The 21142-nt window shown below is 41.3% G+C and overlaps 1 protein-coding gene across 7 annotated transcripts in view; it reads left to right on the forward strand.

The window, feature by feature from the left end:
- Positions 1 to 21142, forward strand: part of ARHGAP6 (Rho GTPase activating protein 6) — a 543203-nt gene that overhangs the window by 463607 nt on the left and 58454 nt on the right. For all 7 annotated transcript variants that reach the window (XM_019956013.2, XM_019956011.2, XM_070784356.1 and 4 more), the window contains one exon: positions 20501 to 20572. In XM_019956013.2, the coding sequence (XP_019811572.2) occupies positions 20501 to 20572 (72 nt within the window). The remainder of the gene's footprint in view (positions 1 to 20500; positions 20573 to 21142) is intronic.

The following is a 21142-nucleotide window of genomic DNA, read 5'->3' on the forward strand; positions in this document are numbered from 1 at the left end:
ATCAGAGTCTTTTCCAGTGAGTCAACTCTTCGCATGAGGTGGCCAAAGTACTGCAGTTTCAGCTTTAGCATCATTCCTTCCAAAGAACACCCAGGACTGATCTTTAGAATGGACTGGTTGGATCTCCTTGCACTCCATGGGACTCTCAAGAGTCTTCTCTAACACCACAGTTCAAAAGCATCAATTCTTCGGCGCTCAGCCTTCTTCACAGTCCAACTCTCACACCCATACATGACTACTGGAAAAACCATAGCCATGACTAGACGGACCTTTGTTGGCAAAGTAATGTCTCTGCTTTTGAATATGCTGTCTAGGTTGGACATAACTTTGCTTCCAAGGAGTAAGTGTCTTTTAATTTCATGGCTGCATTCACCATCTGCAGTGATTTTGGAGCCCCCCAAAATAAATTCTGACACTGTTTCCACTGTTTCCCTATCTATTTCCCATGAAGTGATGGGACCGGATGCCATGATCTTAGTTTTCTAAATGTTGAGCTTTAAGCCAACTTTTTCACTCTCCTCTTTCACTTTCATCAAGAGGCTTTTGAGTTCCTCTTCACTTTCTGCCATAAGGGTGGTGTCATCTGCATGTCTGAGGTTATTGATATTTCTCCCGGCAATCTTGATTCCAGCTTGTGCTTCTTCCAGCCATTTCAGTGAGGAAATTTTGAAGATGCTATAGAGAATCTAGTGTAGAAATAAGGATGTCTTTCAGTGGGAGGGATCGTATCTATCAATTGCGTTTTCCTGTAAGCTTGAGATTGCCCCATAGAGGCAACCATGGAATGTTTCTGCCTGGTCAAAGGCTGCTCTTGGCATAGGCTCTTGAATCAGACTGTCTATAGTCTATGGATAGTTTAACAGCTGATCCAGGAAACAAATGCGGAGATCATGATCGAGAAATTAAACACCTCATGGCCTTCACGGGCTTCCCTGATGGCTCAGTGCTAAAGAATCTGCCTGCCAATGCAGGAGACTCAGGAGATGCAGGTTCAATCCCTGGGTCAGGAAGAACCCCTGTAGGAGGAAATGGCTATCCACTCCAGTATTCTTGCCTGGGAACTCCCATGGACAGAGGAGCCTGGCAGGCTACAGTCCATGGGGTTGCAAAAGAGTGGGACATGACTGAGCAACTAAAAAACAACAACAGCAACAATGGTTTTCACGAACTTTTCATTTATTCAGAGCACATCAACTGAGTTGTGTTTATGTATCAGGTTCAATTAATATTATTTGGATAGCATTTTAATACAAATGGTCTAAGACAGGGGTTAGTGAACTGACACCCACTGGCCAAACTCAGCTCACCATCTGTTTTTGTAAATACAATCTTATTGGCACACAGCTATGCTTATTCATTTACGTATTGTCTATGGCTGCTTTTCAGCATCAGTGGGAGAGTTGAATAGTTGTGAGTCCTTATGCCTCACAGAGTCTCAAACTTTTACTATCCGGTCTTTCACAGGAAAGCAAAATTGCTGACCTCTGGTCTAAGGTAAAATGAAAGGAAGTGACTAGTTGATGCCCAGTATGTAAAGCAGGTTAGTGTAGGCGATATGGCTTAACCTCATTATAATGGAAGCTAAATATTTAAAGCTGAATAGTTTCACAAGAGAGAAATACATACTCAAGTTTTCTTCAGTGCTGTTTTTTTCTTCACTTAATTTCTGGTATCAAAATTGAGAAAGGCTTTGTTTACATGTTTTGAAAACAGTGTCATGGAATGAGGAATAGCTGATGGTTTAAGAAAATGTGGACAATAGTCTAAGAAAAGAGAAGCCTGATGCCTCGAAATTGCTCAGTTATATGGCTTCCTTATAAAATGGTCCCTCACCATTGTCCCTCAGGCTGTGTAAAACCCAAGTAAACAACTCAGTGAAATCAAGAGAATGACATTCTTGGTTGGTTAACACTGCAGCTATCTTTGGTTTGTGATTTGAATGTTGATTTTAAAAAATAAGGGCAACCTGGTGGACAAGGCAATTGATCTTGGGTGTTTATGTAACAACCCTAGACAGAAACTATAACTGTCCAATTTCTGCATTATCCCTGCTGCCGTTGTCCACTTGGAGAGGTGAAATGCTAGACCGGTTTATCAGAGCTTTCTGTGTAACTATGGGTTGCCCAAAAAGTTCATTCGCGATTTTTGGCCAACCCAATAAAAATGAAGTTGAAACCTACTTTCAGATCCCCAAACTCCAGTGTAGGTAAAAATGCTGATAGGAAACAATCACCAAGTAGGGTGACCAGAAAATAATGTAGGCCACTGGGCTCAGAGACCCTCAGCAAATGTCTCTAGTGTATGAGCTGTAGAGGTGGTCGCATCTTTTATGTGTTCACAATCACCAATGATGTGATCTCCCTGGAGAGTTGTGATTTCCCGTGGGGTGAGGCTATTTCTTATTTGTCTCTGAATCTGGAACACTGGTTATACTGCCCAATACTCCAGTGACTCTCAGCAAAATCTTTGAGAAATGCATGAATGCATGTATGCATACCTGCATATTTACCTTTGAAAGTAAGCCCCTGCCTTCACTCTTCCCTTTCTCTCTAAAGACCACCAACCATCTTTCTCTTGTGTTCCACAGGATCCTCAGTAATGATCTTGAAATGGCAGTGCTTCCCTATTGCTTCACCCCATGCCCAGTTTCCAAATTTGATTGATGGTCCCACAGGGTTGACAGGATATTTGAGCAAAGTAATAACCATGATGAGCTGAAAACATCACCTAACGTTTTATACTCTCAAGAAAAGTCATTCATCATCATCATCATTATCATATCATCACCATATCACTTTGTCTTGTATCTATCCTCAATCCTGGGTCACCCCATCATTATGTCTCACTTTAACTATAACCATAGACTCTGCTTTCTTCAATTCAAGACTTCTCTCCGATTCTGCCCACTGCACCTAAAAAGCAGCAGAGTAATCTTTAACCACAGAATCTATGCCTTTGTTGAAAAACCAACTCCCAAGGCCCCCGTTGCCTACTGAGGTTACTATCAAAGCTATTTGCAATACTCTTTCACTTAAAAGAAGGAATCTGTTCAGTTTGTAGCCTGTGCTGAGCATGCCCCACAGATTTAAGTTTATCTTAGAGGAAAAGGTTTCAAACTTTTTGTCCAAAATCTATAGTGAGAAATACATTTTACATCTCAGCCCATCAAACGCACAAGCCAAATGATGCTTATCGTTATCTGAGATACACCTCTACAATGTTCTCTTCTATTGCGTTCTATGAGCTACCAAATTTTCATGATTCATTAATAAGTTATGACCCACACACAATCTTGGAAAGCAGATGGAATGGAGAAGAGATGATCACAAAGAACAAAAAAAATGTCAGCATAGAAAACTTTCACTTGTTCATTACTGTGGCCCTTAGGGCCTTGGTAAGATTGATGCTTTTGAACTGTGGTGTTGGAGAAGACTCTTGAGAGTCCCTTGGACTGCAAGGACATCCAACCAGTCCATTCTGAAGGAGATCAGCCCTGGGTGTTCTTTGGAAGGACTGATGCTAAAGCTGAAACTCCAGTACTTTGGCCACCTCATGTGAAGAGTTGACTCATTGGAAAAGACTCTGATGCTGGGAGGGATTGGGGGCAGGAGGAGAAGGGGATGACAGAGGATGAGATGGCTGGATGGCATCACCGACTTGATGGACGTGAGTTTGAGTGAACTCCGGGAGTTGGTGATGAACAGGGAGGCCTGGCGTGCTGCAGTTCATGGGGTCACAGAGAGTCAGACACGACTGAGCAACTGAACTGAACTGAACTGAAGATGGATGGGGCACTTTCCCTAGGGCCACAGAAAGAGGCTAGACCCTCGGCCTAAGCATCTAGTGCCTTCTCTACCTGGAGCCCAACAGTGGAGTGTCACCCAGGGGCTTCCTGTGCCGCTTCACTGCTCCCTCTCCTGTACCAAGCTGGGCATACAGCCTGAAGGAGGGCGCCATGTTGAGTATGAGGTTCTGAAGAGGTAGAAACCTCTGATGGAAGCTATAATGTCATGTCAAAAATAATCCACAGGGACTTCCCTGGTGGTCCAATGGTTAAGAATCTACCACCCCCAATGCAGGGGACATGAGTTCGATCCCTGGTGTGGGAAGATGTCACATGCTGCAGGACAACTAAGCCTGCGCACCACAACTCCTGAAGCCCGAGCACCCTAGAGCCTGAGCTCCACAATAGTCCATATCCTCCAGGAGTTCTTAGTCGGTTGATAGAGAAAGCACAGATACATCAACTGTGTTAAAACACAGAGCAGGGGATATCATCCTTTCCAAGTGACCTGTGGTGGCCCTGACAGATATAAGTTGCCTTATCTACCTATTCCAGGAAAGCCCAAAAATGACAGCGAAGTTTTGCTGCAGGTTTGTTTTGTTTTGTTTTGAAATTTTCTTCTTGGATGCTCTCCTCTATACCCCAGGGCTTTTACCACGTCAAGTTCTCGAGTGTGTGCTGCTGTGTGATTCTGTTCTGCTGCCAAGCAGGCAAGTCAGTACAATAGTCAGGGGTTATTTACACCATATGTTTTGTGCCTTCATGTTTACAAATGGCTTCCTTCGTGTTCTCAGACAATATAGGTTTCTATCTGAGCTCTTGTCCCTACCGATTACATTTACATGTATGGATATATTTTTGTTGGAGTAGCAGCTATTACTGCACAAGGCTTTGGCATCTTGAACAAAACTTTTGTCACTGCATTTTCTGAAATATTCTGGCACCTTTCAAACATTTCAAGACTACACTATTCTCTCTTTTGGGATCATGGCCCAAAAGTAAACTTGATAATTACCCAGAATGTCCCATCCTTGAAATATGAATAGGAGCTTCCAGTTTTGCTTTTTTCTTTGTTTCCCTTTGGGCAAAACAAAGGCAAATAAGTATTAATTGAAATTAAATACTGAGTGTTTTTTTTAATCCATCATGCTTTCTAGATAATTTGAAATTGAGCCCTCAAGATGATTTAAAAATTCAATCAGTGGGTGTTTCTAACATTTTTATAAGTGGAAAGCCGTGGGAAAGTAGTTTAAGGAGGTCTTCATTCAAGATTGGAGAGGGCAAATTACAGCCCACAGGCCAAATTCAGCCCACTGCCTGTTTTTGTAAATAAAGTTTTATTAAAACGCAGCATACTCATTTGTCTCTGTATTGTCTAAGGCTACTTTAGTGCTTCAACAGCAGGGTGGAATAGTTTTGGCAGAGACCATGTGGCCCACAAAGCCAAAAATATTTGCAGTCTGGACCTTTACAGAAAAAACTTGCTGACCTCTGATTTAAGAGATTAACATTAATTAATTTGATATAGTAATTCACAGTTATTATCCATGTGTTGGTCAACAAGACCATCCCATTCATTTCAATTTCTTCACTATCTTAGTTTTATTTTTCAATAATTGAGTGTTTTTTTTTAGTTATCAGAACTTCATAACTCTCAGATGTTTTAGTGTTTATTGTGATCAAATATTTTTTCTTCAAAGTGAGTAATAAATTCCTTTGGTGAAACTAAACAAGAAAGAAATGTCAATATTTTAATGAGTTGCTTAAACAACTGAAGCCAGCATGCAGATTATAGGAATGTAAGTTATGCGTCAGATGGGTGACTTTAATAATAAGTTAATCTCCAGTATGGGTTGATTTTTAGCTTTATTATTACTATCTGGTTTGATAACTGAGCATTTAGCTATCTTTGTCTTTAAGGACTTCACTTATTTACAGATTTGCAGTTCTTTGTAATCTGATCTTCCTGTTCCAACCCTCCTTCCTTATCTCAGATGCCACTCAAATCCGGATCTTCTAGGGCTGCCTTTACCTGACAAGGCTAGAACAAATATAAGTAGAAAAACATATCCTGTAACAGTTTTGAATTATCCACCGTTAAAGATGCTTTGGCTGCAAATGACAGAAACCAAAAAAAAGTGAACATATTGCAAAGCAATTGATTATATTTCTTTACTAGGAGCCCACAGATAGGCTAATTCTAGGACTCATTAATTCAGTGGCCTTCCACCTTTTTTCTCTGCTGCAATCATGGGTCACTTCCTTCTTTGTCTGGCTTCCCTCCTTGTCACAAAATGACTGTGGTAGCATCTGGCATCACTGCTTCTGTGGCAGCATGAAGAGGCAGAGAAGAGCAGTGACTCTTCAGCAAGTATTTTTTAATAGCAAAAAAAGATTTTCACTGCTGTCTCCTAGCAGGCTCCCCTCCCTTCTCAACTTAGCACTCATACATATCATAAAGAACTGCTCAAATGGTTCAAGGAATAATCAAAAACAGGAATGGGAAAGGAAAGGATGAGGTTAATAGTCTTCATCCAATTGTACCATTGAGCCAGTGACTGAATCTATGAGAGCTGTTTTCATGACAGCAACTGGAGGAAATTTGGAGGAGTTTCCAAGGATTAAAGTCTATTACTTAAAGATAATTGATCCCCCCCCCCCAAAAAAAAGATAATTGATTCCCTTCTTGCTTATATAAAATGATATCTATCAAGAGAAGGTAGGTAGCATTAGCCCCTTAGAGAGGTAAAAAATCACACCATGTGTCAATGCCCTTGTCTGAGTCTTTTTAACTTGACCTGCAAGCTTTGGCTTTAAAACAAATAATGCTGAAACTCTTCTAATTTGCAATTTAATATCCTTGAGTTACTAATCTAGGATATTTCTTTGGGATGAATGCTTTCTGTCTTTTTTTTCTCCTACCTCCTTGCTTTCCTTTATGCTCCAGGAAAGAAATATAACTTAAGGAAATGACTTGCCAAAAGCCATTTTTCTTGTCCTGATATTTGGACACTTTTGTTTCTGCAAATACAATACCTCCATAGACTAAGTTAAAAATACTGTTTTCAACTCAATGTATGCACAATAAGAGCATACATTCAAGAGCCTGGAAGGGCAGACTAGCTCCTAGTTTGAGAGAAGGTAACAGCAGAGCTGTTCTTTTGGATCACGAGCTTATACCTTTATTTATTTTTTTCTTAACTCATAGTACTTGAAAGTGGAAAAAATGACAGCAAGGAAAAGGTCTTTGTAGGGTATAATTTGTTCACGACCAGTTATTACAGTAAGCAGTGATTACATAGAATGCCTAGTTAAGGAAAAAACCATAGTTGAGCTTTTAAGCCCGTGGCATCCAAGCCATGCAGACAGCTTTTCTACCTCACATTTTGGTAGAATAATGGGACTGCTGGACAAATCGAATAGCTCAATGTTTTCTGAACTAGAACCTTACTTGTTTTGAGGTTCAAGAATCTACAAGGCCTTTTTTTTTTTTTTTCCTCTTGAGAAAAAATTTCAGAACTAGAGATTAAAGTGTCTGCCTGCAATGCAGGAGACCTGGATTCGATCCCTGGGTCAGGAAGATCCCCTGGAGAAGGAAATGGCAACCCGCTCCAGTATTTTTGCCTGGAGAATCCCATGGATGGAGGAGCCTGGTGGGCTACAGTCCATGGGGTCGCAAAGAGTCGGACATGACTGAGTGACTTCACTCACTCATACTCAATTACCTTGCCAAATAATTTACACGAAAGGAGAAAGGTTTCTTAGTGTTTAGTTTAGCTGGAAGCGTGATCTCCAAGATCTGTCTTTCTTTACAACAGTGAGACTCACAGAATGTTCTTAGTTTCTGACCATGGCTTTGATAATTTCACCGCCACTTCAACATGTAAACTGTGGGGATTACATTTCTCAAGTACTTTGGGGAGCCGTGGCCCTAAGGAGAGGCATCAGCATTGCTTAAGAATACCATAAATATTTCCTTCCCCAAGAAACACAGACACTTTGGAAATTAGATTTTGAAAACTCTAATCCACAAGGTGATAGCAGGATGAAGAAATAGTGTTGGATAGATTGGAATTTAAACTAAGAAGAATGACTCATTGACCCGGTTTCTACCTGCTTTCTATTTCAATCAAGGTTAATGGAAAAAACTGCCAAGGATAAGGTGATACATAAAAGGAAACTTTAACCTATATAGATTTGATGAAATAACCAAGAGTCCATAGCCTGAAATATTTTTTGAAAATAGCATGAATATCTCTATATACAGTGAGGTTCAAAGTTGACTGAAAGGCAGAGCCAGTTTGGACTCCAATACATTGTTTTGCACTTTTTCCATGTAGATTGTTTTCTTCCAGAATTCTTGTTTTTCACTCTCTAGAGCCCTAGTTTCCACTGAAAAAAACTATCAGTGTCCCCCCATCCCCCGCCCCGAATTTGAGATTTTCTCATCTTTTTTCACCAGTAGAACACTTGCTTGATAAAAGTTTGGATTACTAGGAATAAAACACTAAGAGGCTTAGGACAAGAATGGATTTCCTAGACTCAGCAGGCACCATGTGATTTTTTGGGAGAAATCCCCACCAAAATTCAAAGGCTCCTGAGAAGGGTAACTTCATCCTTTAAGACTGAATCTGAGGGGCTTCCCTGGTGGCTCAGTAGTAAAGAATCTCCCTGCCAGTGCCGGAGACACATGTTCGATCCCTGATCCGGGAAGATCCCACATGCCACACAGCAGCTAAGCCCAGGCCTGTGCTCTGGAGCCTGGCAATTGCAACTGCTGAGGACTGTGCACCCTACATCATCCCTTAACAGAGGTTACTCATTTTAGAAGAGAGGAGAGAGCCCTCCTTTGGCTCCTGTCCTAAATATATGGGGTCAATCCCAGTTTAACTCTTAGGCCAGAGTATCTCACTGGCTCCAATGGTTCCCCTATCCTCGGATTGTTGCCACATTTCCGGCCAAGAAGCAGAGGTGGCCACTTTCCTGGTAACTACTACTCTTTCCTGTCCAGGCTGCTCTCCTTTCCTTTTCTTGGGATGTACTTTGAATATGAAGCAGGCAACTCAAAGTGGCAGGGGCTCTTTTGAACTCATTCCACTGTGCATGTGTGTGGCAGTAACTGGCTCCATTGTCCAGCTCGAATTTTCCTGGAATATGACTTTGGTGTTTTGGTTGCCCAGCTCTCATCAGTCCCTATATTGTTTTCCAATGCTGATTTATTTAGCCATATTAACTTACATCGGTGAGATTAATTATCCAAAAACACTAGACTTGGAGTGTGGGCCCAACGAATGGCCTTCAGGTGCCAGGGGCCATAAATAATATTATTACTTCTTTGACAGAGCTCCAAACTGGAAATAAAATATCTGGTATAGTCTTTCACTTACCTTATTTTGGGGAGATCTGTGGCTTGAGAGCCATTGAAAGGGGATGCAGATGAGAATAAAGGATGAATTTTAGTTTTAGTGAAGGATTAAACATAGTTTTAGTAACTGCTTTTATAAGACATCCACAGATTGTAACTGTGGATTGTAACTCACCTAATGTACTTTCACACATCTGATTTAAAACTACATTTTGGCTTATCAGAATAGGCATCAGAACATGAAAAGTAAACAGATTCTGTACTAATCAGTGTTCTTGGATGCACATGACAGGTACCAAGTCTAGATAACTTAAAAAGAAAAACGATTTAGAGAACCTAAGAAATAGGAGGTATCTAAAGATCGTCTAACTAGCCATGTATGAAAACATCACCAGTGCCAAAAAAACAGATCTGGTCAAGCCTCTCAACTGTCCACTCCCTTTCCAGAAAACATGCTACACAGAATGGCGATAAAATGGATTCTTTATATTGGCCTAGACACATGTTTTCTTTCAGATCGGAGGGATGTGATTAGGCAGATTATTTCAATAGTTTCAGCTAGGTCAGAAACTGGCTTGTGAGTCACCTTCTTGCCATAAAGTTCAGCTTTATGTGTGTGTTTCAGAAGTACTTAAGTGAGCACTACAAGCCTCCACTTTCTCACATGCTTGACAAATGAGTCTTCAGCCGTTGCTTGAATTCACCTAGTGCCTGGGGGAAAGGGCATTTAAAAAAAACAAATGCTTAATTTGGGAGTCATTTTAGATTGGCAGAAAAGTTACCAAAATAATACAGAGTAACCTTATGCCCTTCACCCAGTTCCCCCTAATGATAGCATGTTTTATAACCTTTGTACCCTTATCACAACCAAGAAACCAACATTGGTTTGTTATTCTCAACTGAACTACAGACTTTGGGTTTCACCAGTGAAAGTGTTAGTCACTCAGTCATGTCAGACTCTTTGCAACCACATGGAATTCTCCAGGAGAGAATACTGGAGTGGGTTGCCATTTCCTTCTCCAGGGAATCTTCCCAACCCAGGGATCGAACTTAGGTCTCCCGCGTTGCAGGCAGATGCTTTATTGTCTGAGCCTCCAGGGAAGCCACACTAGATTTCACCAGTTTTCCCACTAATAATATCCTTTTTATGTTCCAGGATCCCATTTAGGATACTACATGCATTTAGCTGAGCATTATGTTTTCTTTTTTAAAAACTAACAAATGTTTCTTGTCATACAGTTTCTGGGATTACCCTACCCTGGTTGTTCCGGTTCCGGTTCTGGTTTATGAGGTTTGCATCCAGTTGGCCCGGGACTGCAGTCATCTGAGTGCAGTCATCCTCCGTGACTGGCCTGGAGGATCAGGGTCCAGGCTCGCTCGCCTGGCTGCTGGCTGGAGACCCCTCTTCCTCACCACAGAGCCCTTTGCAAAGGGCTCCTCATGCCATAGTTCCCCCCGCAGAGTGAGGGCCACAAGACAGAGAGCGTCTGAGAGTGAAGCCACAGGGAGCAGTGCTTTTTTGTGAGGCTACACATTTCACTGCTGAGCAGTTCCATTTGCTGACAAAAGTGTCTTCCTACAATTTCCTCCAGAATCCTAGTTCTGGCCAATGAAGGGCTGGCCAGTAGGTCTCTTCACCCTCACCATGTTTAGCCCTCTTAAAAAAAGAAGAAGAAATGGTCTCCCTGTATCTTCCCTGAATGCTAAAGATGCTCCATTCACACAACTGTTCCCCACCAGATGACACGATCTGATGTCCCCCTCCCTGCCCACAACCCCATCAGAGGAGAAAAAAAAAAAAAACTTCATGGAAAGAAATAGAAGGTTTTTGACTCACGGAGTTTGCTGTATCCCCCTACCTGTAATCAGGACTTGGTATAAAGATAGCTATAGGCAGACTTGCGTTTCTTTATAAATTGATAGAACTTGTTATTGTGTCCAAAATTCATCATTATATATAAAGGCTCATCGATTCATAAACATTTTTATATTATTCTTTAAAAACACATACTGAGATTAAAGTTGAGTATTGTGACCGGTCAGAAAATGGCAATGTTTTCTAGTTCAGATGTCACATGGTTTGAGCCCATAGCTGTTCTCTAGGTAGAGTTATGCACAGACCGGTGGTGGTCAACCAGAGTGGTTTTGTCCCTGAGGGACACTTGGCCATGTCCAGAGGCATTATCATTTGTCACAACAGAGAACGGGTGGGTGTTCTGGCATCTGGTAAACTAAAGCCAAAGATGCTGCTAAATACCCCACCATGCAGAGGACAGCCCCTCAGGACAGAGAGTTATCCAGCCCCACAAGTCATTCATGCCAAGGCTGAGAAAGCATGGCATAAATTATTTGCAGTTTCTAAAAGGCCACTTCCCATTCTGCCACCCAAGTGTGTCTTTTTATGTCATTTTTTCCTTACTCTGTGACTGTGCTCCCCTCACTGCCTATGAATTCCTTTGGTTTGCGTTCTCTAAGAGTCTGTTTTTCTGGTGCAAGTAAATAGCAAGGCAGCTGTGGTTGGGGAAAGTGGGAGAGGTGCTGCCAAAAAGCATTCCTTCAACTTTTCTCTGCAGGAATTTTGTTTGAAGATTTGAAACAAGCTAGAACCTCCCTTGTAGGCTAGGATGGAGTCGCAAACTCCAAGGCTTGCCAGGTGTGCCATGGCTCAGGGGCACAGGCATCTCTGCTGGCCTGGGGTGAGCCTGAGGACTGCGGTACTGGTGCTGCCAGCTCTCGCACCTTCCTCAAGAGGTCGGGAATCCAGACACCTATGTGAACTTCCCAAGATTTCGCCCTAGAGCTTAAGTTTTTGCAGATCTCCGTCTGGCTTAGAGATGATCATACTGAGTAAGTAAGCCAGACAGAAAAAGACATATGATATCACTTATATGTGCAGTCTTTAAAAAAAATGGTACAAATGAACTTATCTACAAAACCGAAATAGATACAAGGACATAGAAAACAAACATGATTACAAAGGGGAAAGGAAGGGAGAGAGAAACTAGGAGTTTGGGATTAACATATACACACTACTAATATATACAATATATATTAGTATATAATAATATATACAAGAAATATATACAATATATATTGTATATAATAATATATACAAGAAACACAAGCTGGAATCAAGATTGCCGGGAGAAATATCAATAACCTCAGATATGCAGATGACATCACCCTTATGGCAGAAACTGAAGAGGAACTAAAAAGCCTCTTGATGAAAGTGAAAGAGCAGAGTGAAAAAGTTGGCTTAAAGCTCAACATTCAGAAAACTAAGATCATGGCATCCGGTCCCACCACTTCATGGGAAATAGATGGGGAAACAGTGGAAACAGTGTCAGACTTAATTTTGGGGGGCTCCAAAATCACTGCAGATGGTGATTGCAGCCATGAAATTAAAAGACGCTTACTCCTTGGAAGGAAAGTTATGACCAACCTAGATAGCATATTCAAAAGCAGAGACATTACTTTGCCAACAAAGGTTCGTCTAGTCAAGGCTATGGTTTTTTCTGTGGTCATGTATGGATGTGAAAGTTGGACTGTGAAGAAGGCTGAGCACCAAAGAATTGATGCTTTTGAACTGTGGTGTTGGAGAAGACTCTTGAGAGTCCCTTGGACTGCAAGGAGATCCAACCAGTCCATTCTGAAGGAGATCAGCCCTGGGATTTCTTTGGAAGGAATGATGCTAAAGCTGAAACTGCAGTACTTTGGCCACCTCATGTGAAGAGTTGACTCACTGGAAAAGACTCTGATGCTGGGAGGGATTGGGGGCAGGAGGAGAAGGGGACGCCAGAGAATGAGATGGCTGGATGGCATCACTGACTCGATGGACATGAGTCTGAGTGAACTCCGGGAATTGGTGATGGACAGGGAGGCCTGGTGTGCTGCGATTCATGGGGTCGCAAAGAGTCAGACACGACTGAGCGACTGATCCGATCTGAATATATACAATAAATTATGAACAAGATCCTAGTGTATAGGATACGGAGCTATATTCAATATTTTGTAATAACCTATAAGGGAAAAGAATCTGAAAAAGAACACACACATACACACATATATATATGTATAACTGAATCACTTTGCTGTACACTTGAAACTAACACAACATTGTAAATCAATTATACTTCAATTAAATCAATCAATCAATCACTGTGCAGGCTAAACACAACTGGAGTAGTGGGGTGGGGAAGTGGGTACGGTCATGTCGAACCCACTGGACTAGTTCTGTGGCAGCATCAGAAGAGGGTTTTGTCCCCAGAGTTGCACTTAGTTCTGTTTGACTTCATTTCATGTCTCAGGCAATTTGCACGGGCAGTTTCTTCTCCTTTCCAATAATGTGATCTTTATGGAACTCTGTGAGTGAAGGAATTTAAAGGGACTTAAATGTTGATGCCCCGTCCCATATCCAGGTGCATCTCTGAATTTGGCCGTCTACATCCATTCTCTGCTATTGCTTCACTAAGGAATGGGCCTTACCATGTTCTTGCCCATCACTCAGACTTCTTGTAGGGCAGAGTCTAAATGACCCTCACAGATGAACAGCCCCTGTTTTACAAATACCTTCAGAACCATCTCTCATGATGCAGACGCCTAGTGACCTTAAACAAAGGATTTTCAGCTTCTCATCACAAGTATCTGAGTTCTCCAAGCCACCCCTCTCAAGACAGAGTCAGGCTTTTTAGAAAGAGCTGTATTAGGAGTTTGGATTACAGTTCTACCACCTACCAGTCCTGCGATTTGGGGACAGTTTCCTTTAGTTCTCTGATGTTAATTTTCTCAACTGCAAGATAGATAGATCAAAAGGCTACATGAGTGGATTGTATGCTGATATGTATTAGATAATATCATACATGCAAAAATAATTGATGCCCATCCTGGTGAACATTTAGAACTAATATTGTTAGTTTCTCTTTCCTCTGTAACTCTGTATTACTTTGGACATGTTGCTCCCTGTATCTGGTCTTTAATGTCACCTCCCTCAAATAGACACCATATTTTCTTCACTACAGCACAGTGAGAAATCAAGAGGACCAATTTGGTGTGGGCTAATCCTGGGTGTAAGTTTTTCAATGTATCCCTTACCAAGTTCTGCCCTGGACAAGTTACTTAACCTCTCCTAACATCATCTATAAAATCACAAAATAAAATAGTGTGAGCTTTGTAGAGCTGCTATGAGAATGTAATGAGACCATGGATGCTCAGCTTCTAGTACATACTCCAAAATCACCCAGCTCTTCATTGTCCCTGTATGCCTGTGTCACAAGGAAGTCATGGTTGCTGGATGAGATCATGGGCATTCAGATATTTAGAAAAGTTAGAGGTACGAGAACTTTCTGGTGGTGCAAGACTTTTGTGCTGGGTTTGCATCTCCATTCGATTCATGTAATTTTTACATTGGTGCCATTCCATAAAAATGACAAAGTCTTTTGTTATTTTTATTGAGGAATAACATATATATAGTGATGTAAATAAATATGAATGTCCACACGTACAACTCAATGGGTTTTTAATACATATAGCTCATGGATCATGTTACCAACAACCAGATCAAGCTAAGGAACAATCTAAGCACACCAGGAGGCTCCTTCATACCCCTTTGCAGTCAGTCACCATTCCCCAAAAGTAACCCTTACTCTTCCATCTGTCACCAAAAATGAGTCTTTCCTTGGACAATATTTTTTACCCTTAGTATCTCTAGAATCAGCTTAATATGGAAAATACTCTTTAATAACCTCTACATATGCAGATGACACCACCCTTATGGCAGAAAGTGAAGAGGAACTAAAAAGCCTCTTGATGAAGGTGAAAGAGGAGAGTGAAAAAGTTGGCTTAAAACTCAACATTCAAAAAACGAAGATCATGGCATCTGGTCCCATCACTTCGTGGGAAATAGATGGGGAAACAGTGGAAACAGTGTCAGACTTAATTTTTGGGGGCTCCAAAATCACTGCAGATGGTGATTGCAGCCATGAAATTAAAAGACGCTTACTCCTTGGAAGGAAAGTTATGACCAACCTAGATAGCATATTCAAAAGCAGAGACATTACTTTGCCAACAAAGGTTCGTCTAGTCAAGGCTATGGTTTTTTCTGTGGTCATGTATGGATGTGAAAGTTGGACTGTGAAGAAGGCTGAGCACCAAAGAATTGATGCTTTTGAACTGTGGTGTTAGAGAAGACTCTTGAGAGTCCCTTGGAGTGCAAGGAGATCCAACCAGTCCATTCTGAAGGAGATCAGCCCTGGGATTTCTTTGGAAGGAATGATGCTAAAGCTGAAACTGCAGTACTTTGGCCACCTCATGCGAAGAGTTGACTCACTGGAAAAGACTCTGATGCTGGGAGGGATTGGGGGCAGGAGGAGAAGGGGACGCCAGAGAATGAGATGGCTGGATGGCATCACTGACTCGATGGACATGAGTTTGGGTGAACTCCGGGAGTTGGTATGGACAGGGAGGCCTGGTGTGCTGTGATTCATGGGGTCGAAAAGAGTCGGACATGACTGAGTGACTGAACTGAACTGAACTGAACTCTCTGAATCTGATCTTATCTGATTAAAATTAGGAATTGTATACTTCAGTGGTCCTGGGCTCTTCCTGGAACCAACCCAAAACCTCCATCTGACTTCTGGTCATAGACAGTGCTGACAAGTCCTCATGGCATGCCCTGCCCTGTGCTCCTTACCTGGAGGGAGACAAAAGCCTAGGAGATATGGTTCTACCCTCAGAGAGCTTCTCATCTAGCTAGAGAAACCACCACTACCTGACAGCAAGTGAGACCATGAAAAGCCTCTCCTAGAGGGACAAGCTCATGTTTTGTTGTTCTCAACTCTCCAGAGACCCTGTTTGGTACTGGCCTCTTTCAAGATGGCTGGATTAACCACACTCCATACCAGTGATTCCTTTCCTCTGGTCACTTGGCTGTGGAAGGCTTGCTGTCTTACCACCTGCTGTTGTTTCATGTATGTCTGTGGGCTCTCCCATCTAGGATGTGGTCTCCTGCAGGCACATGGAGGGCAATCCTCTAGTGCTTTGTCCAAGATGCCTTTGATCAGGATGTGTGACTCCAGTTTTCTCTCCAGGTCACTGTAGCCCATAAGATAGTGCCCACTCTGGGACCAGTTAGTAAGCATATTGTTGTTGTTTAGTTGCTAAGTCATGTCTGACTCTTTGTGGTGTCAAATATGGTGTCTATTTGAGGGAGGTGACTCTTTGTGACTCCATGGATTGCAGCATACCAGGCTTCTCTGTCCTCCAGAATCTCCCAGAGTTTGCTCAAATTCATGTCCATTGAATCAGTGATACTATCTAACCATCTCATCCTCTGCCACCCCCTTCTCCTTTTGCTTTCAATCTTTCCCAGCATTGGGCTCTTTTCCAATGAGTCAGCTCTTTGTATCAGGTGACCAAAGTATTGAAGTTTCAGCTTTAGCAACAATCGTTCCAATGAATATTCAGAGTTGATTTTCTTTAGGGTTGAATGGTTTGAGCTCCTTGCTGTCCAAGTCACTCTCAAGAGTCTTCTCCAGCACCATAATTCAAAAGCATCAATTCTTTGGTGCTCAGCCTTCTTTATGATCCAGCTCTCACATCTGTACATGACTACTGGAAAAACCATACCTTTGACTATGCGGACCTTTGTTGGCAAGGTGATGTCTTTGCTTCTTAATGCACTGTCTAGGTTTGTCACAGCTTCTTTTAATTTCATGGCTGCACTCACCATCCTCAGTGATTTTGGAACCCAAGAATAAAATATTCACTGCTTCTACTTTTTTCCCTTCTATTTGCCATAAAGTGATGGGACTAGATGTCATGATCTTAGTTTTTTTTTTTTTTTTTTTCCTAACTTTGGGTTGCAAGCCAGCTTTTTCAGTCTTCTCTTTCACCCTCATCAAGAGGCTCTTTAGTTCCTCTTCACGTTCTGCCATTAGAGTGGTATCATCTGCACATCCGAAGATGTGATATTTCTCCCAGCAATCTTGATTCCAGCTTGTGACTCATCCAGCCTGGCATTTCACATGATATACTCTGTATATAAGTTAAATAAACAGGGTGACAATATACAGCCTTGACATACTCCTTTCCCAATTTGGAACCAGTCAGTTGTTCCATATCTGGTTCTAAGCATATGCTGATCACTATTTGCACTGTAAAAACATTGCTGTGCAGCATGGATAGTCAGGAAGCTTGCTGCTAAGTCGCTTCAGTCGTGTCCAACTCTGTGCGACCCCATAGACGGCAGCCCACCAGGCTCTGCTGTCCCTGGGACTCTCCAGGCAAGAACACTGGAGTGGGTTGCCATTTCCTTCTCCAATGCATGAAAGTGAAAAGTGAAAGTGAAGTCGTTCAGTCATGTCCGACTCTTCGCGACCCCATGGACTGCAGCCCACCAGGCTCCTCTGTCCATGGGATTTTTCAGGCAAGAGTACATTGCCTTCTCCGCAGGAAGCTTAAATTACTTTACAAGATAGAATTGCCCTTATCACACTTTCTGGCATCTGAGGAATGATGGGTTGAACATAAACTGTTCTGTATGGTTGTAAGTACATGGTACAGCAGTCTCTTGAGCAGATTCTCTATGCTCTGTGGGAACAAAAGACATTCTTCAAAAACTAAAGAGTCAATCAGAAAACTACTGACGGATCGCAAGGAAGGAGTGAGCAGTTTTATTGCGCAGCTCTGTTTGTTTTTCCTGAGGATTTTAAATGAGAAAATGGCTAAAGCCATGCCTCCTCACATGTTATTGCACATCATCCATCATTTTGTCTAGTTGCCTATTAATAACGTTCACCTCTGTTTAATTAGGGGCATTTTTAAAGAATGTGCCTGCAGTGCAGGAGACCTGGGTTCAATTCCTGGGTTGGGAAGAGCCCCTGGAGAAGGGATTGGCTACCCACTCCAGTATTCTTGCCTGGAGAATTCCATGAACAGAGGAGCCTGGTGGGGTTCGCCAAGACTTGAACACAACTAAGTCACACACTTTCACTACCTGCCTCAACAGAGTGATTTTTAGCAAGTATTAATGACTAAAATATGTAATTGAAGCAAGAAAGAATACCTTCAGTATGAGGCCCTCTCTGGAGGCTCCTCGGGTACTAGCAATAGTCTACATCTGAACTTGGCTGCTGGTTATGTGAGAGTTGAATTCTTCATTATTACTTACACTGTATATTTATATTTATACACATCTACACATGTCCTACATCCTCTAATTTAAAAAAAGTTTTAAAAAGTTGTTCTATCTTAAAAGAAAATGTCTCCTATCCTACATGTATTCTGGTTCTTTGACAACTTGCTTGAAATTTAGGATATGTCCACTGGTTATGAAAAATAAATCCCTTAGGATTTAATATATGGTTTAATTTTTCTTCTGGCTCAACTATTAAAACGAAGAGATGATAGAATTTTTAAAGGAATCTGCTCGTAATATAGTCAAATTTATTTGGTGATATGAACTACTGATGAACAAAGTATTGTTGTTGTTCAGTCGCTAAGTCATGTCTGACCCTTTGTGACCCCATGGACTACAGCACACCAGACTCCTCTGTCCTTCACTATCTCCCAGAGTTTGCTCAAATTCATCTCCATTGTGTTGGTGATGCTATCCAACCATCTCATCCTCTGCTGTCCTTTCTCTTTTTGCCTTCAATCTTTCCCAGCATCAGGATCTTTTCCAATGAGTTGGCTCTTTGCTTCAGGTGGCCACAGCATTGCAAAGTAAAAGACCTGTCAGTTCTATTTGAAGAACAGATTAGAATCGTGTGCAATTAGTATGTTTAATGCCTATATGATATAACATGTCTATATGATAATGTCTGTGATGTCTATATGATGTAACACATAGAGATTAATGTTTATATGATGTAACAGATCATGGTAGGCCCGGTGGTGAGATCATCTTTTAGATACTGAAGATAAGAACATACACATGATGAAAGAGATTGATGGCTCTTTGCCACATCACAACTGATTTACATCATTTTCACCTACATATTTTATAACTGCAAAAGTGAAGACTGTCATGAATTATGTCCATTTTATGGGTATATCCTTTGCTTTCTGAAGGGAAAGAGGGCTTGCATGTGCCTGTTGATTATATTGTGATGTCTTCTGACTCCAAAAATTCAGAGAGGGGGTGTGGGGAACATCTGCAGCCCCATGAGGATCCCAGGAATGTTCATTTCTGTTGACGAATGCCTAGTCTGTCTTGTCCTGATAACAGTCTTGCCTTTAAGTTGTATTGGACTCAATCTCTTGCTTTACTACACTATTAAGGATATCTTGTGAAAAATAACAATTCTTAATCCCCTTTAAAACCCAAGGTTCCTTGCAGCATGGGCTGCATTTCTACTGATGGGTAGCAGTGCAGAGTCCTGATTTGCACTTCCTACACATGAAGTGGACAGCTGCATTATTCCAAAACACATTCTCACTATGATGACTGCCAATATTTTATAATGACATACTAGGAGTTCATTTGCAGCTGCCTACTGATATAGAAGGTATCTATATTCTTTAGTGAGTTCACCAGTGAAGTACATATGTTGCAAGTGCATATATATAAGATGCTAAAAGGATAAATGCCTTCCTTATTCTAGTAAAAATTAGAAACAACCCAAATGTCCGTCAGTGGGGGTGATGGGGGATGGTTAATTAAGTTATGGTATAGCCATACTATGGAATACTATGAAACCCGACCCCCCTACCTTGAAAGAGAGCAGATCTGAATTTATAGAATGTGTCAGGCTCTCCATTAAGCACTTTATATGCAACATTTTATTTAGTCTTCACAACAACTCCATGAAATTCCCATTTTATAGTTGAGGACCCTGAGACTTATCCAAAGTCACAAGATTAGTAAATGGTGTAACAATGATTAGATTTGAGTTCTATGGACCCCAAATTCACTTCCTTATTCAGTTACACTCTATTAGCTCATGGATGTCAAAGCTGTGTGTACTGTTGACTCCCCTCTCATGGAGATTTAATTTGAGATGACATTAGTTTGCCTAAATATGAAGAAACTCATGTAATAGTAAAAGCAAACATATCTAAGTGTCAAAACTAAATGGCTTCTGAAGGAAACAAGTTTTCTGTACTTTCCATGGTTGAAATCGAATTAAAGAGCACACACCAAGATTCTGGCTATATGTTCAATCCAAGTTAAGAATTTTCACGTATTTTCAAGGCCAATATTCTGTTTAAAATGCCAAATTAAAAAAAATAATAAAATGCCAAATTATGAGTAAAGTGAGAGGTCACACTTCTGCTGAAATGTATTTATTGAAAATGTAAACTGTCATTTATCTGCTTGTTTTTACAACTTTTCATTTTTTTAATATTTACAGATGGACAAAAGAGAAAGAAATCTTTGAGAAAGAAACTGGATTCACTCGGGAAGGAGAAAAACAAAGACAGAGGTAAAAGACAGAATGAACTAAAGCAAATGTGTCTTCCATGGAGCATACTGGTTGAATTTGCTGGGGTTTCTGAATTGCATTGATTTACGTGGTTCAACTCTATTATGTAAACTGGATGTCTACAGTGGAATGCCATTAAAGGCAGTTTGGGTCTATTCTTTTGTGTTAGAGTGGCCCTGTACTGAACTGATGAGTTCAATTGGTTTGAGCAAAGTATGATTCATGCCAAGTTCATGGTTCCAATTATGAAGCTGGCCAATCAGCAGTGTATAAGGAAAACCTGGGTTGAGTAGCCATGGATAGCATCTCTAACGCTAACCAGCTGTCTGGCAAATCTAGATAGTTAGGCAGGGCTAGTTGAATGACAAAGAGTTTGGATTCGCCTACCATTTCTACTGGAAAGAAATAGTCTCATCCTCATGGTTAGTGAAGATGGGCTGTTGTCAGCATTGTAATGTTAGATCACAGCATGCTCATTTTTTTTTGCCCTGTGGGTTTTGGGAATGGTTGACTCTCTTCATACTGTCCCCTTCTGTGGATATTTAGGAAACCAATAGTTTAGCCACTCTG

This window comes from Bos indicus, chromosome X (assembly GCF_029378745.1).
Source record: "Bos indicus isolate NIAB-ARS_2022 breed Sahiwal x Tharparkar chromosome X, NIAB-ARS_B.indTharparkar_mat_pri_1.0, whole genome shotgun sequence".
Classification (NCBI taxonomy): domain Eukaryota; kingdom Metazoa; phylum Chordata; class Mammalia; order Artiodactyla; family Bovidae; genus Bos; species Bos indicus.